At 38.5% G+C, this 17,782-nt stretch overlaps 1 protein-coding gene across 1 annotated transcript in view; it reads left to right on the plus strand.

Annotated features, from left to right (window-relative positions):
* The first annotated feature begins 684 nt into the window (after window positions 1-684).
* Window positions 685-17,782, plus strand: part of LOC138122576 (inactive dipeptidyl peptidase 10) — a 71,082-nt gene continuing 53,984 nt past the window's right edge. The window contains exon 1 of the mRNA XM_069036795.1: window positions 685-908. Within this exon, the coding sequence (XP_068892896.1) occupies window positions 819-908 (90 nt within the window). The 5' untranslated portion in view covers window positions 685-818. The remainder of the gene's footprint in view (window positions 909-17,782) is intronic.

A 17,782-nucleotide genomic window follows, 5' to 3' on the forward strand; every position in this document is an offset into this window, starting at 1 on the left:
TTCATTTGTTTTTTTTTTTTTAATCTCAATAGATAGGTAGATAATAATTATAAAAAGATCTCAGTACTTTCTACAGCTGTTTTGGAAGTTGAAGAAATATCGGGTGTTCATTTAAATTTCTCCTCAAATTTGTAGTTGAAGGGTCGATTGTGAACGCATCACGGATCACCTAAATATAACCTCACTTGCGTGGTTTGTGTTTTTACTCTGCAGACGGACGAGTGGTGCGTTCACAGTCGACTTTTTAACACCAACTTTGAGGATAAATTTAAGAGAACACCCGATAGAAATAAGAAAAAGAAGACTAACTTATTGTTCCGTGTTAGTAGTGCATAGGATAGCGCAGGATGTGGCAACTTTTGGGTGAATAATTATAACCATTACATCCAAAATTCCTGGGAACCTCAACGGAGCCATAATTTACTCCACATATTTGTTTTTGTCCCCCGTGACTGGCTAGGTCCTTAAATTTCGTGTGGACCGCGTGTTCTCTTATCGCGCTTGGTCCTCGCATAAATTCGACTGTTTTGAGGCCGTTTCCGCCGCAACTCCTCAAAGGAGTCGTTGTGCTTCCGGTGAGGTCCTGCAAGTAATCACCGCTCGTCTTAGGCCGCAACAGCCGCAATTCTCAATGAAAAAGCAAACTACATATTATCACGAAACAGCAGTTAGGCGAAAGCTTACGACAACAGCCGACTTGCGCACATCTCTGGGAGCTTTACTTTCAGTAGTGTAGTTGGGAGCTTTCCGAAATGATGCCAGCAACAGTGATCCGATGGTATTGTCGTTAACCTGTTACACGGGGAAGGCGTGCAGTCATGCAGACCAATGTGCATATCGACACGAAGAATTTGGGACCGTCACCGGAACACAGAATCAAAGGCTCCGGCCAGCAGAGGACCATCGAAGTAAGTGGGCTTTTTATTTGAGAGATTTCGAAAGCGCGCCGGAAAGTTGCGACGACTAATTGGGCGCTTCGGATTTGGCTTGTTTGTCGAAATCGCGAGCGAAGTTTTGCGGAAATTTTTCTGACGAAGTGCCAGTCTCAGTCGATAAAGCACAACATAAATCCGAGTAAGAGTGTTCGTAAAAATGGCACTATTATAAATTTACATGAGATCGCTCTATCAGTTTAATGCATTCGGGGGTGGTAAGGTCGCAGGTACCGCCAGCACAAAACAACAAACATTTTGCAAACAGCGTCGTCGTAAAATTAGAGCAATCGTTTACATAAAATATGTTAATATATTCAGGAGCGTGGCTTTTGGAATAAATGATCGATAATAGAGTAATGATTTAATAATAGCCGATTTGGGCCAGGATCGATACAAAAACTTAAGAATGAAATTCAGCCGATCGACAGCAGTTCCTCTCGAGCTTAATGTGCTTATTATGCAGGTGCGACCGGTGAGCTTCTTGTATTCCATGGAAATGCCTCCTAAGAGATCGCATTATAATCTTTACAGTGTGTGTTGGCGCCGCCTCCGAGTCTCCCGAATGGGTGCTGATGATACTTTTGCCGTGATCTGAATTATAAATACGGCCTCAGCATTCCATCTTTGCTTAGACATATAATAGAAAAAATTGTGATGCTCATAACGAATTCCATTCATAGTAAATTACCTCATCGACCTTTCATAAACACCGACTTCATTACAATTTTTACCCATCGGTATCTCTTCAGCGCGTTAATCCGCCGATTCGCTTGCAAATTATTCGGTAAAGGCAGACTAAATGAAACAATTTACAGGAGGGAGTCCTTCCCCTCGATCCTTGTTAATTAACTTTATGCCAGCCTGTCGATTGCATTTCGCCAACAAACAGATTTGTGTATTGGGGAGTTTTCGGCGAACTTTCGCCGCCGCGTAAATAATCCTGTTTGCCGCCGAGCCTCGGAAAAATAAAACTTTCTGGCTCTCATTTTGCCTGTTGATGGCCCCGGAATTTTACGATCCGAAAATATAAATAAAAGCATCACTGCCGTGCCCTTTCCCTTCGAACTATTTATATTCGTTACGGGCAGGTGTCACGTAAACGTAGAAAAATTTCATTGAGGTGGAAATGAATTCAACTTAAGAATTTACAGAGCAATTTCCAGACTCGGACTTCAAATTAAACAGGCGAATGTAGTGAGGCGCAGTTCGCACTAATTACCGCATAAATAGACTGGCAAATCCTTTTAAATTGCTATGGAAAATTTGCATTCTAATTTGGTTTAGGCGAAGTGGTAAGCACGAACATGGTGATAATGCAGGCATCTGCCACAGCGACACTCGGGTAATTCCCGGCAAGATTCAATTTTGCAAAAAACTTACTTCCACCCACCACTGAAGTATATGACGAGGAAACAAAATTTAATGTGAGCCTACCTTCAATCTAAATTCCAATAAACGCCCTCTCTTGCATTTTTATTTTCTAACGGGAGCCTCCTAACACCTGAAACTCCAGAACGCTTAATTTTCCCTATCTCAGAACTGGCCATCACTTTGAAATAAAACGAGGGAAAGTACCCATCTTTATGGGAAAATTGGTGTGAACGCGATATTATTCACGAGATTCTCTCGTCGACGTCTCGAGATAAGTTAAGAGAAAATTTATGTAAAGACAAATGTTCGAAAAAAGACAATAATCGACGTTTTTGTCACGTAATCGCTTTAATATATTTCCTGTTGAGCTGTTTACTTTTTTCTTCAACTTTATCCAGACGTAATTATGGAAAGCAGCGAACTGCTATTTGTATTGGGCGATTCTATTTGTCAAGAATGACTTATTATCTTGGGGGCTTTCGATGTTTTTCGAAGATTGACCGGCTGGAGATAAAACGAGATTAATTTTTAATTTTGTGCGATCACGCTGGGTCTTTACTATTTATCACAGTCGAGGATTATAATTTTTATCCGCCCCGTGTTTGACAAATTTTAACTTATGCCTGCTGGACAGCTTATTTATTTGAGCTTTTAAAAAGTTAGGGATGCGGAAAATTAGTTAGCATTTTTAGCAGATAGTACTTTGGTGTTTTATGTATTTTTCTTGTTCTGCAGGATTTCTGTGAACCAAGTTTGTTTTTGCCAATAAAATATACCGCTTTAAAGTTTTTATTATTTTCGTATTGTCATTTCATTACACCCTTTTCATTAATCGCCGAACTGTTAGTAGAGACATTTAAATTTACATTTTAATTACAGTTAATTTAGAGATCGATGGCTCTCATACCACGCTGTACAACGTTAAATTAATTACCTGTAATCTCATTCACGAAACGATAATATTGAAATATTCATGAGTTAATTCTTTTTTGCTGTGAAAATTATCCAAAACAGCGCAAATAAATTGTGGGTGGTGTGTTGGCAACATTAATGAAACCACCAGTACATCTAATTAAAGTCTTGCAGGATTTATAAACCAACTTCAAAGGGTAATTGAGACGAGGAGCTTATCCGAAAATTCTGAAATCGGTTGCACAACTTTTCTCACACCAATTTTTCGACTAAAGCTTAAAGCTTTATCACTCGACCAGCTGTTTGTTGAAAAGCTTTAATAAGCAAAACTTTCGTGACACTGACAGTTTTGTCGAAAGTTAAGCGAGACCAGGACGTCCTTGAGAAAACTAGCTACTAAATTAGTTCTTAATAGAAAACACTTGAACATTTTTTGGGCAGAAACTTATAGGTAGGGTGCAACAGTTTGCGAGGGAAATTTACTTTACAGAAAAAACAGACTGGTCGAGACCTGAGACTTTAGCTGACATAAGCTCATTTTTTTAAATTAACTGCTCCGGCTCCTTGCGAAACTTTCAACAAGGACGCTACAAATAAAGTTTTTGCCCATCGAGTTTGGAATTTCGTTGCGAACAATGAGAAATTACCCCAAGAGATGTGCCAGAATTCTAGATACAAATTGTTCAATTGTAAGAAATGCTGACTAGTGATAGGACACATTGTTGTGTCGTGATTGTTTTATTTCCTAAATCACAGCGTAACTCCTGTTCGCATTTACCTGAAGGCGATTTCTTGTTAAGAAATAAATTAACTTGTTTTAATACATGAATCAAAAGTTGTTTTAGAGTAACAAGGGCGCTTTGTAATATTCGTGTCTTTCCCACAATTTTTTTGACCTAGTCTGCAAACAAGGTTATTATTATTATAAACAATAAAACATCTGCGAGGCACATGTATGTTTGTTTATACAGAAGTTCATTATATCACATGTTCTGATTTAAATAAAAAAATTGTTTTATTTTCATTTAATAAATAGGCGCAAAAACGTTAATTAACTAAAATTACGATGGACTTAACGTTGTCATTATAAATCTCAATCGTGGTAAGTGTTCTTGTCGGGTTTCACCAATTGTAATGTTGTTTCTCATCTATCATTGTCTCAAAGGGAATAGATAAGTTTGTTAATCAATAATGCAATTTCCTTTGAAACCGACAAAATGAAATGGTTCATAATGATAATCCCGGTTAATAGTAGTATTTTGATGGTAAGTATAAATTCATGGATATTATCTCACATTGTAAATTATGAAACGATCAAAATATTACATTTGTCCTGTTTTGTGTTAGATAAATAAATTACGGACACAATTTTTTAAATATAATGATATAGTATAAGTATAAATTATGCAAATTGGGATAGTTTCTAACTGGAAAAAGCAACTGTGGTAATTTATTTTCTGTTCTGTTTATTCTGATTGAACCGGACAATTCTGATTTTAATCTCATTATGTGTGCAGAGCTTGAGGTTGTGATAAATCATTGCGTAAACTCGTTAGTCACTGTAATTCACATTTTTGAATGCAAACCACATTTTTTCGTTAGTGCAATGACAAATGCGGTAATGATAGAGAAAGTTTGAACAAGAGTTATGAAATAAATGAAACTGTCTTATGCATGAAAAAAAATGAGAAACAGTGTTGTTTATACAGATTCAAAGAACGTTAGGACAAAATCAAATATAAATTTATGGAAATTGAACTTGTACACAATCTGATTTGTTTTCATTGATTTATCAGTGGGTAGTATAAAACGACAATGACTGGAAATTATATGAAGTCATTAAATGGTAAATCAGAATCTAGGACGTGAAGAACTTTTTGATTACAATCTACGTATTACAAAAATTTCACAAAGCACAAACAGACCCTGCGACTACATTTTCATTTTTGGGTCAAATAAATGATAAATTTGCAGGTTGGAAACGTTTATTACCGCTGCCTTGTTTATTATCAGCAAAATTCTGCACATTTGCAACTGGAATGCTAATGGTGTTATGCACATTAATTATGTTACAAATATCGTGTTTAAACTAAACTAGAATGTTTTGTGAAATCTGTGAGAGAGACTACTTACTTGGCAATTTTTATTTGATGAACTCAGCTGCAGCAGAGTTGCTACGGTATAAAAATTTATAAGTTCATTAAAAGTTATCTACCTTAATGACAAAATAAAGAGAAAAAGGGAGTCATTTTTGTTTTTCACGAGAAGTTCATTGTGAAACCAGTAGTGACATAAATAGCGGAAGATGGTCTTTGGAAAACGCTCCAGGTTCGAAAGCTAAGTCAACATTATGTTAGAATCACTTTGAGAACATAAAGACCAACAAGGTCCTTTCAATGTTGTTAAAATATTCAAACGAAAAAAAATGAATTGGACATACAATGAAAAAAAATGTTACTGTCATGTGAGACTGTTTTGTCATAATTTTTTTAATGTATTTTTATTCCGACTTATTTTTTATCTGTTTTGTTTATAACAGTAAAATCAAAATAATGAAAAATTTAAAAAAATTATAAAATATTAAATTGGAGGACATTAAAAAATTAGGGCAGATGCAACAAATAGCACCTTTAGAATTTAATTAACAAATAGTTAAATAAAACTAGAGACGAAAAACACTTTTCAAATGTCAAATATCTAAATAAACAGTTAAATATGTATACAGGGTTATTCACGTAAGATGACGAGCCTGACGAAGTAAAAATGCAACCCAAAATACATTTAAATCAGGAATCCAAGTAGGTGTCCTATCGCGCGTTCAAATGAAATCCTGGGCTGAGTAGGCGTTGGAAAAATTAAACCGTTTAGAACAGTGTAAAGTCTGAATTTCCCGCCGTTTGACACGAATGACATTTGTTTATGTTTAATCGGGACATAATTAAACTGTTTGTTTTCAGCAAAGGGGGCCCTTAGATATTCGTTTCGAGAATAGGAATCGTTAAGTTATGCTCTTTTTAATGTAAACATTGCAAAGAAAGAAAAAAAGAAAGTTTTTTTGGCTCTAAATTTTAGGTTAGCTGTCAACATGCTCCAATTAACCTACGCTTTAAAAAAGCACAATCATTGACGGTTTCCAACCCAGGATTTCATTTGAACGTGCGATATTAGTTTGAAAGGTATATACAGGATGAGCGACAATAACTGTTTCTAGTTGGCAATAAAAAATTTTACATGAAATTTTCAAGACTGTGAATTGTACCTATTTAGATGCTGTTGGTAACCTTCGCTTTTAATTTGGCCTTGATATTATCATTGGAATCGTTTTGTGTTTATTTTCTTGTTATAGTATTTGGAATTTCCTTGTTTCATTTATGAAAAGTGTATTATTTGTCTGAGGGTTATCTCTGCTGTGGGTGAAAACCATGTCAAAATTATGTAACGCATAACCTCAAAATAAAGTAATGACGGTTTCACATGTTTACTAAATTTTTTGACATAACATAAAGCTCACTTTAGAGAATCAACGCCTACCGCGATGCCACTTATTCTGAATTATACTATATACATTTCATATTTAAACGTCTTGGTTTTTGTATTCTTTTATTAATAAAATGGTTTTCTCGTTGGAACATGACAAAAATCACCAAAAGTCACCAGAATTTATTGCCAACTCAATCACTAATTGTTGTTCACACGGTATTATGTAATTGCATTTTTCGTTCATATTTAGTATTTGAAAGTGTTTTAGAACGATGACAGAACCGACATTATCCTACTTACCCATTACTTTAGTGATTTTAATTGTTTATTATTGTTATTAAATCATACTTTGTTGAGAGAGGTATTTTTCTGTCAGAACTTGATATTCATTAGGCTGACGTTAAAGCTATTTATGTTTTATGTGCATTATGATAATGTAATAGGGATCGAGATAGTTTTATCAATTGTATTTTGTGTTGCATTTTTACCTGGTCAGGCTCGTCATCTTACGCGACTAGTCCTGTATGTTCAAATATCTAAAATAGTTATTTCAAATTGTTAATAAATAAATAATCCAAAAAAATCAACAACGGAACTTACGTTTTAACTATCTGTATGGAGAACCAGATATGACTTCCATGTTTGAAAAGCAATTTTCAAAATTATTTTAACTAGAAAAGTTTCAGTGCAATTTGCCAGAATGTCCTTATATGACACTTAGACGATTGTAAGCACCAACAGTCTAAATAGAAATTTACTCAAAAGTACTTTGAACATTCTACGAATGCATGTCCAGCCTCCAGCATAATAATATTACATTTAATCTGTGCATTTGGACAAATGAAAAACCATTGTAACGAGCATTTACCGTTGATACTGCGCCCGTTAGGAAAACAACTTTCTGTGAAAAATGCCTTTCGTTCATTTGGTTTTGTAAAAAAAAATATCGGGCGTTCATTTAAATTTGTCCTCAAAGTTGGGGTTGAAGAGTAGATTGTAAACGCACCACAGATTACGATCACGAATGAGATGTTTAAATCTAACCTCACTTTTTGCGTTGTTTGTGTTTTTACTTCGCAGACTGACGAGTAGTGCGTTCACAATCGATTCTTCAACGCCAACTTTGAGGATAAATTTAAATGAATACCCGATAAAGATGCTGAATGAATAAAACCAGACATTTTATCACAAAGTTAAACTTGACCATAGTGACAGTTACAACGCAGGAGAAATAAACAGAATTTGTGACACCGCACTCTTGACGAGATTTTTATTTAGACAGCTGATATTACTAGTGCACGTGATAATGGACATGGTCAGAAATGTCTTTATAACATTTCCTGTTACATTTAATTGATACTAAAAATAGAAATTTGGAGTGTTGGTGCATTTCACCGCGTCAAATTTATATTTCATCAGCTCTTTAGACAACACGATATATCGGCATTTACTTTCCGACGTTTCCCGACGCATCCACTATCTTTAGCCATCTAATGCATTTTGGATAGCACATGTTATCACTTCACCACAACAAAATTTGTAAAATTGGCAATACTTATAATTCAAAACGGCTAATTACCAATATTAATAGGCTTTGAATTGTTACTGAAGTAAATATTTTATACAAAGAAACATTTCAATCAGTGTCTTTTACAGAAGTTATCTTAAAAGAAATTGCATAAAAATTGCGTATTTCAAAACCACTGGTCTAATTTGCATCAAAATCAATAGGCTTCTGCTGAGATAAATATTTCATGCAAGAATAATTCAAATCAATATTTTTTTTTACACAGACGTACGCCCATTCGTTATGCAGAAAACAAATTTGTTTTGTGTTTTGAGCAGAGGACAATCAGAACTTGATCTTATCTCAGACATGATTTTTCGACCATATCTCCATAATACTTCTATTATTTATTTATGGAACCCGGATGTAAAAAAAAACTGAATGGAATTATATTTGCAATTTAGTCGAAAGACACATTATTATTAAAAGAAAATCAACATAGCATGAAGAATAAATTCAACAAATAGAACATTGTAATGATTTGAATACATTACTTTTTCCGCCAAATATTTGAACCTGCGCAAAACGGTAACAAATGTGGTCGTGATCGTCGTCGAATCGGAGGAGCCCTACGTTGTGATTTTCTTTTGGCGGAAAAGGTTCGGAATGCAAACGGTGAGGGTTCCAGTCGGAAGAGTGCCGCAAATAAAACACACATGTGAGGGACGCAAAATACCTTTTATTAAAAATGTCTGTAATAACTTTGATGAAAAAGAAATTGGAACGAATACAAAGGACAGAAATTAAGTTTAACGAAGTACAAGAAATTAACTAGTTGAGTACATCACAAAGATAAACGACAAGATGAATGCAACAATATTTAAAATAACAGAAAAGCGGGCACATGACAGACAAAATGACAGTTTAAAGCTTGCAAAACAAGTAATAGTATTTTACATTACAAGCCAGGTAAAATGGTTTTTACTGGCGAATGGAGGATATAACTGACGAGTCGAAGACGAGTCAGTTACCTCCTTGAGCCAGTAAAACCAGTTACCTGGCGTGTCTTGTATAATATTTTATTTGTTACTAAATTGTAAACAACTAAATAAAATTAAAAATGATCAAATTCTGTTTTCTTCCAAATTATTGCTGAAAACTCAGAAACCTTAGAAGTACAATTACTATGACAACGCGCCGTTTGTTCAAATTGTTTATTTCCGTCAAGATTTTTGCTCAAATGAACGTGCCAGAAGAAATCAAAAAGGAAGCTATAAACGTGGCTTCCAGTTTACTGCCAGCGAAGTCTTTAGCAAGATATGAACGAGAATATGAAGAATTTAAAAATTGGCAGAAAAACAATAACGTAACTGGTGTAACGGAAGACGTTCTTTTGGTGTATCTTCACCAACTATCAGACAAATTTAGCCCCAATTTTTTGTGGTCGAAATGGTCCATGTTAAAAAGCTGCCTGGAAATTAAAGAAAATGCTGAAGCTTGCAGGTTTGTTTTCCTTTACAGACGTTGTCAAAAAAGTGATATTTTAACTTGACATTTGTAGATTTCATAAGGTAATTGCTTTTCTCAAGAGAAAAAATGAGCGTTACGTGCCGAAGAAGGCAAGGGTTTTAACAAAAGAGCAAGTGGAAAAATTTCTTGTTGAAGCTCCTGATGACTATTGGTTGTTATATAAAGTAATTACAATTTTTGGAATTTTTGGTGCTTGCCGATGTGACGAGCTTCTCTCGTTGACGGTGAAGGATGTAGAAGATGTTGAGAAATATATTATCGTCACTTTACGGAATACAAAGAATTTAACAACAAGGAGATTTACGATCACAGATGAGGGCTGCAGTTTTCAACCTTGTGCTTTGTACAGATAATATGCAGCTCTTCGTCCTCGTCAAGCAGACCAATTACGTTTCTTTTTAACCTACCGTAATGGCAAATGTATTTCCTTCAATGTTGGCCAGCACACTATTGGCGGTGTACCGAAAAAAATTGCAACATACTTAGGGCTACAAGAACCTGAATTATACACAGGTCACTCATTTCGCCGATCAGCAGCAACGATAGTTGTGAATGCAGGTGGAGATATTTTGATACTAAAACGTGCGGGAGGATGGAAAAGTAGTGGAATTGCGGAAGGTTATGTGGATGATTCTATCAATAAAAAAATTGAAATTGCGAAAAAAATGTTTCCTGGACGAAAATCAACAGATGTGGCTTCCACTTCGACAAATGTGGCTTCTACTTCGGGAGGTTCTACAATTAATTGTCCAATAACGAGCGAATTCACTTCCGCTTCAGGAATGTTCGACATTAGCGGAAATTCTAATTGTACATTTAATTTTAATTTATATGAAACAAAGAAATAAAAATGTTGAAATGTTAAAAACGCTACTATCCTTTCCAAATTTCAAATTTCTCTACTAACTTGTTAAATTCATAACTGGTCTGCTGTCAATTTAACGCTACTAGCCAGTTAAAATGACTTTTCAACGTCAAGTGACAGTTCGAATAAATGACGTTTACAATTTAGTAACAAATAAACAAATTATAAGGCAGTTATTACAGACAGGGACGGATGAAAAACCCTCTTCAAAAACCGTATCCCAGGTATTACTCATATTTTACAATTCGATTAATTACAAAAACAATGTTTAACTCGGAACTACGCGGTCAAGGTACGCCGACGGGAGCTTAGAGCTGGAGGTAACAAACTTTCGGCCACGAGGGGACTCAGAAGAACTATCTGAATCATCTTGAAATCAAGCGACGTTTATAGATATTCGGGGTATTAATGAACGTCAGACGATTTCGCCGACCAAGTAAGAGTGACAGAGCGTCTCGGGGTTGTACGATTAGCATCACCAAACAGCATAAGCGAATATTTAGCTCCACCGTCCCCAACCAACCGTTTCCGGACAAAACCCAGAAATCTCTATAACCTCGACGGAAGCTTCACGAAAACATCCCGCCGCCGCAGATGCGAAGACCTAGGTCCGTCTCCGCTAACGGCTTTAAATAACCGTAGCTTCCACAGAAATTTACTAAACAAACCCCACGACTTCCTGATTGTCACCTAGCTCCCATAGGGGCGCACTTACAACATTTTACTTTAACTTTTCCGAAATCTAGCAACAACACGAAGAAAAAAACAAACGGGTTTAATTCTATCGAACAACGCGTAACATTAAACGATGCGAAAATTCAACACAACAAAGCGCAACATTAAACAATGATCAAATACACAAACAAAACGCAACATTAAACAAGGATAACATAAGCAAAAACAAACCGCAACATTAAACAATGAGGAAATAAAAGAGAACAACACGTGAAGTTAAATAACGATAAAATAGAACCACTTTAAATGGCACAAATGGCAGTAAACAACATAAATCGCGAATACAATAATCGCTGGTAATGTTAAACAAAAGAAGATGGTGGGTCGAGTGCCGTTAGAAAATATTAGTTAAGAACAAAAAAAAATGGACGCACGCGGTTCGGACGACGGCTCCGTATTTTCGAAATTACCAGATCGCTAAAAAAAAAAAACCTCCCGGGTGAAAGATAACACTTAAAATTAACAAATGGGCGCTTCTTAAAGAAACAGCATGCAACAAAATGAAATCTACAACATACCCTTACCACGTGGTCCTGGCCTCAAAAACAAAACACAAAAAAAAAGGCAACGAAAGTGGGATAAATTACCCAGGTGAATTAAAACGTTAAATTCCTCACGGGGACACAAAATATCTACCCGGAACGGTAGTGGAATTGTTCAGGTTTAACTTACAAATTTGAGAAACTTGGATCGCTCTTCGCAAGGTGTGTTCGTTTCGAAAAACTAAACAAAAGTGACCTACCCCCTTCAACCGCCCGCGCGAGCCCGTTTCACCCCCCGCTATATTTCCGCTCGTAGTGCCTAGTCTAGCCGCTAGTACCTTCGCATTTGGCGCGCTGTTGTGGCGGTACCGGAAATTTAAATTTAAATTTTAAACTGGGTCACTACACACGCCCCCAAGCTTCTTCGGAACGAAAAATGTGGAAGTGACTGAAGACGCTTTAAAACGGTGGCGCAGTTTACAAATTTTTGGACGTTAAAGTGATGCTATGGCTGGTTGTCGTGTTGTGGTGGGTAGTCGCGTTGGTGTCGGTGTCGTTTTGGCCGGCGGCAGGGGGGTAACAATCCTTGACGACGCCCCCGAGGTCCGTGGTACATGAAAAAAAAACATTTAAGGCAGCCTCATGTTTTCCTATGACACAACTTTAGGTTGGCAATGTTATAGTTACCCTTTTTTTTCTCCAATCGCCGGAAAAATTAGGGGGGACACCTCACGTTCCCGCTCTGCCATCGTTACCCCACTAGTGACCTGGAGGTGGCACCGAGAATGGGTTGAACGCTCCTTCCGTCTCTCCGATGGCGGCAGACGCAACCATCCTTTGTGGTGGCGCTTGTGGTGTCGGTCCTGCCCGATGTGGTGCCTCCCACGTTCGGTTTGGCGAAGCAAACTCCGTTCGTGGACGTTTTGGAGGATGTAGCACAGACTGGCGCTCCAGGAAATCCAGGGCCTCTTGGATTGACCTCTCGCCGCGTGGCTTTTCCGACTTGAACAGCAGCGAGATGTTCTCCGGAAAGAGGCGCATCAGATCCTCCACCATTACACACTCCGGAATGGGCTGTGTCAGTGTGCGCAACTGGGTGGCCTGCTCCATGAAGAAGTCCACCATCGAGTCTCCTTTGGCCATGTTGTAGCGCTGGCTTAAAACCCGCGCTCGAACCGCCAGTTGTCGACCCGCCGACCAGTAGGTAGCTAAAAATTCGACGCTAAATTCCTGAAAGCTTCGCCACTTACCTTGGTGGAACTTTGCCCAACGGGCCGCTGTTTGGCGGAGACATCGGATTGCCTCCGACAACTTCTTCTCCTGAGGTACCTGGGCGTCCATGGAGTACCGCTCATACTCCTCCAAGAATTCGGCCGGGTTTTCCGTGTCCAAACCTGCAAAAGTTGGACGTCGTCCAGCAGCTTTCGCTGTGCTGGTGGCCATCGCAAGTGCAATTCGACGCCAATCCGCGACTTCTGGCTGGGCTTCCGGGTCCGGTGCTCGGTCGGGAGTACGCGGTGGCACGACACGGTCCACCGGTGGCTCAGGTACCTCATGTCCTGGTGGGGCTGGTGTCGGAGGTCGGACCCCAATCGGCGGTGGTGTAGGGGCACGGGCTTCTGCCTCTGGTACCTGGACGAGTCTCGTCGCAAGTAGCTCGATCACCGTGTTCGTGCGTCGTTGTTGCTCCACCATCTGCGCCATGATTTCCTGCTGTTGGCGTAACAGGGCTATCGTGGTGTCATCCTCTCGTGGTCGTGCACGGTTCCGCGGGGTAGCTGGGGCCCTACCCCTGGGTCTAAGCACCCTTCCTCTTCCGCGTCTACGTCCGGCTTCCATCGTGGTCCTTCTAGAACAAAAACACACACAAGGGGAATCTGCGCCCCCTGCGAGGTGAGTACATGGACAAGCACAAAACAGACAAACAAAGAAACTAAACGTAAACTCGGCTCTCTTCACAAGGATCTCACGCAATTTGCATCCTGGTCACGGCACCAATTCTGTAATGATTTGAATACATTACTTTTTCCGCCAAATATTTGAACCTGCGCAAAACGGTAACAAATGTGGTCGTGATCGTCGTCGAATCGGAGGAGCCCTACGTTGTGATTTTCTTTTGGCGGAAAAGGTTCGGAATGCAAACGGTGAGGGTTCCAGTCGGAAGAGTGCCGCAAATAAAACACACATGTGAGGGACGCAAAATACCTTTTATTAAAAATGTCTGTAATAACTTTGATGAAAAAGAAATTGGAACGAATACAAAGGACAGAAATTAAGTTTAACGAAGTACAAGAAATTAACTAGTTGAGTACATCACAAAGATAAACGACAAGATGAATGCAACAATATTTAAAATAACAGAAAAGCGGGCACATGACAGACAAAATGACAGTTTAAAGCTTGCAAAACAAGTAAACAAATTATAAGGCAGTTATTACAGACAGGGACGGATGAAAAACCCTCTTCAAAAACCGTATCCCAGGTATTACTCATATTTTACAATTCGATTAATTACAAAAACAATGTTTAACTCGGAACTACGCGGTCAAGGTACGCCGACGGGAGCTTAGAGCTGGAGGTAACAAACTTTCGGCCACGAGGGGACTCAGAAGAACTATCTGAATCATCTTGAAATCAAGCGACGTTTATAGATATTCGGGGTATTAATGAACGTCAGACGATTTCGCCGACCAAGTAAGAGTGACAGAGCGTCTCGGGGTTGTACGATTAGCATCACCAAACAGCATAAGCGAATATTTAGCTCCACCGTCCCCAACCAACCGTTTCCGGACAAAACCCAGAAATCTCTATAACCTCGACGGAAGCTTCACGAAAACATCCCGCCGCCGCAGATGCGAAGACCTAGGTCCGTCTCCGCTAACGGCTTTAAATAACCGTAGCTTCCACAGAAATTTACTAAACAAACCCCACGACTTCCTGATTGTCACCTAGCTCCCATAGGGGCGCACTTACAACATTTTACTTTAACTTTTCCGAAATCTAGCAACAACACGAAGAAAAAAACAAACGGGTTTAATTCTATCGAACAACGCGTAACATTAAACGATGCGAAAATTCAACACAACAAAGCGCAACATTAAACAATGATCAAATACACAAACAAAACGCAACATTAAACAAGGATAACATAAGCAAAAACAAACCGCAACATTAAACAATGAGGAAATAAAAGAGAACAACACGTGAAGTTAAATAACGATAAAATAGAACCACTTTAAATGGCACAAATGGCAGTAAACAACATAAATCGCGAATACAATAATCGCTGGTAATGTTAAACAAAAGAAGATGGTGGGTCGAGTGCCGTTAGAAAATATTAGTTAAGAACAAAAAAAAATGGACGCACGCGGTTCGGACGACGGCTCCGTATTTTCGAAATTACCAGATCGCTAAAAAAAAAAACCTCCCGGGTGAAAGATAACACTTAAAATTAACAAATGGGCGCTTCTTAAAGAAACAGCATGCAACAAAATGAAATCTACAACATACCCTTACCACGTGGTCCTGGCCTCAAAAACAAAACACAAAAAAAAAGGCAACGAAAGTGGGATAAATTACCCAGGTGAATTAAAACGTTAAATTCCTCACGGGGACACAAAATATCTACCCGGAACGGTAGTGGAATTGTTCAGGTTTAACTTACAAATTTGAGAAACTTGGATCGCTCTTCGCAAGGTGTGTTCGTTTCGAAAAACTAAACAAAAGTGACCTACCCCCTTCAACCGCCCGCGCGAGCCCGTTTCACCCCCCGCTATATTTCCGCTCGTAGTGCCTAGTCTAGCCGCTAGTACCTTCGCATTTGGCGCGCTGTTGTGGCGGTACCGGAAATTTAAATTTAAATTTTAAACTGGGTCACTACAACATAAAAGCACAATTCATGTCTTCGATTTTTATTTTATTTTCTACAAAGTAATAACCAGAATTAATAGTGTCATGACCTTTGACATCCTTTTGTATTGATAATTTGTTTGATTTTGTCCACCAAAGCGCAATGCCATGCGAGATTTTAATGCCAAGCGCCATTTAAACCTAATCCGATGCATAATCATGTTGATGATGCCAACTTGGCTAGTAAAACATCTCAACTTAGACAAAAGCCAAGATTTTAAAGAATTTCTTTTATTACACACTTCTTCACGAGGCAACAAATCAAGTCGAGGTTGTCCAAATAAATTGTTTCGTCTGTACAATCTTTCACATACATCCTGTACATAAAACGTTGCTTTTATTTAGCACAAGCTGAAGTAATTAGATTTCATCCGGCATATCTAGAGATAAAACTGGACAGCCCCAATGAGGGAACCTTGCCAAAAGAATTTTTTCACATTCGACCGGAATTATTCCCACTATTAAAGCGACCCAGATCGCACCGGATATTCCATAAAATATCTAACGAACATTGCAAAAAATCGTTTATTGCCCTTTTGGATCACATAAGCTGCCACCGAAATTGTAATGTCCTGTAAACAATAAATATCAGGGGCATTGTTACGGATATCGTAAAATATGGCGACAGCTGATATTACTGACTATTTAATTGTCCAATGGAATTGAATTAGGCTGGATCGAGTGTTGAACAACAGGAGGCAAGGGGCACGTCCATTTGAAATGCAGCATTTAAAACCGTATACGAGGGCAATTACCTAGACTAGAATTTAATTACTTAACGAAACAGCCATCAGCAATTCCCTCCAGGACCTGAACTGCCATATTTTCCCATATTATTATATCACGATAATTAAATGTCGGCTTAGTGCGTTAAACCGCTGTTGCACCCTCGACCAAAATTCATCGAATTGGTCCCTTAACTTTAATCAGTTCTCACCGAAACGAATAGCCTAAAACCACAAGCCACGATCTCATCTTTCCAATAAACGAGGATACACTTCCAATCAAAGCAACGACTTTTATGTCAGACATAAAAAGGGGTAACGACCGAGAATCCTTTTTTAAACTAGAGCGCCTCTAAAGCAAAAACCTAATTGGCCGCGGGGCTGAATTCGGTGTACTGCAACAATATATCAGAAATTTGTTCAGACATTATTGAATTGGCGATTTATGGGAGAAAAGGGCAACGAATTGAAGGGCAGATAAGTCTCAGTTTAAATTAGTGCGTGCTGCAGCGAGTCTCGCCTAATATAAAGAAATTAAGGAGGGAGGAAAGGCTTTCTCTGTTAAAAATTAGATGAGGTCGGGGCTCTTTCTTGCTAAGTGAATTACTGGGGTGATAATATAATTGATTCCACTTTGAGGCTGTTTCGAATAAATCGTCCCGAAAAGAAAATATAAGCCTATTACTAGGGTTCCTGCGAGGAACGGTCATTAATCTAAATGCAGGTTCGATATTGGCATTCACCACGAGACGCTCTTATGCAGAACTGAATTATTCCGGGGACATGTTCGCCTGAAAGGATTGATCAACACTCCTTTTATGCGGCTCGAGGATTCGTCGCTGTTGTACTCGAACGGATGGAACATATCCGGAAGAGTTTACGCCACAGATGACTAAACTGTTAAAAATGTCACATAAACGAATAACTCATTTTTATTGCCGGCATATCGCGCACGTTCGCTGTTTCATAAATTTAGGCAACAAAGGGCTCCTCTTTGGTGTTGCGCTTACCAAATCTATTTGGATTTTATACCTGTTTTACGACTAGTGTAAACTTGAGATTTTCCGAATCAGTTTTCCACTATTCGCAAGACGAAATTATCTTGTTACCAAGTCGGGACAACTTGCGGTCTTGTCGAAAACGGCATTATCATTCTGAGATCGTGCTTGCCAGAATAATCAGCAAGGCCAGAGTGAGCGTCGTAAGAAGATTTGGTCCTTATCTTCGTCACTCGTCCATAATAAAGTCTGTTTTAGCTTGCGTGAAAAATATGCGGTGGCATCTTTTCCACGAGATTTTATTTTTGAGGCATGAGATATGACGTGAGCAGT

Source organism: Tenebrio molitor, chromosome 2 (assembly GCF_963966145.1).
Source record: "Tenebrio molitor chromosome 2, icTenMoli1.1, whole genome shotgun sequence".
NCBI lineage: Eukaryota > Metazoa > Arthropoda > Insecta > Coleoptera > Tenebrionidae > Tenebrio > Tenebrio molitor.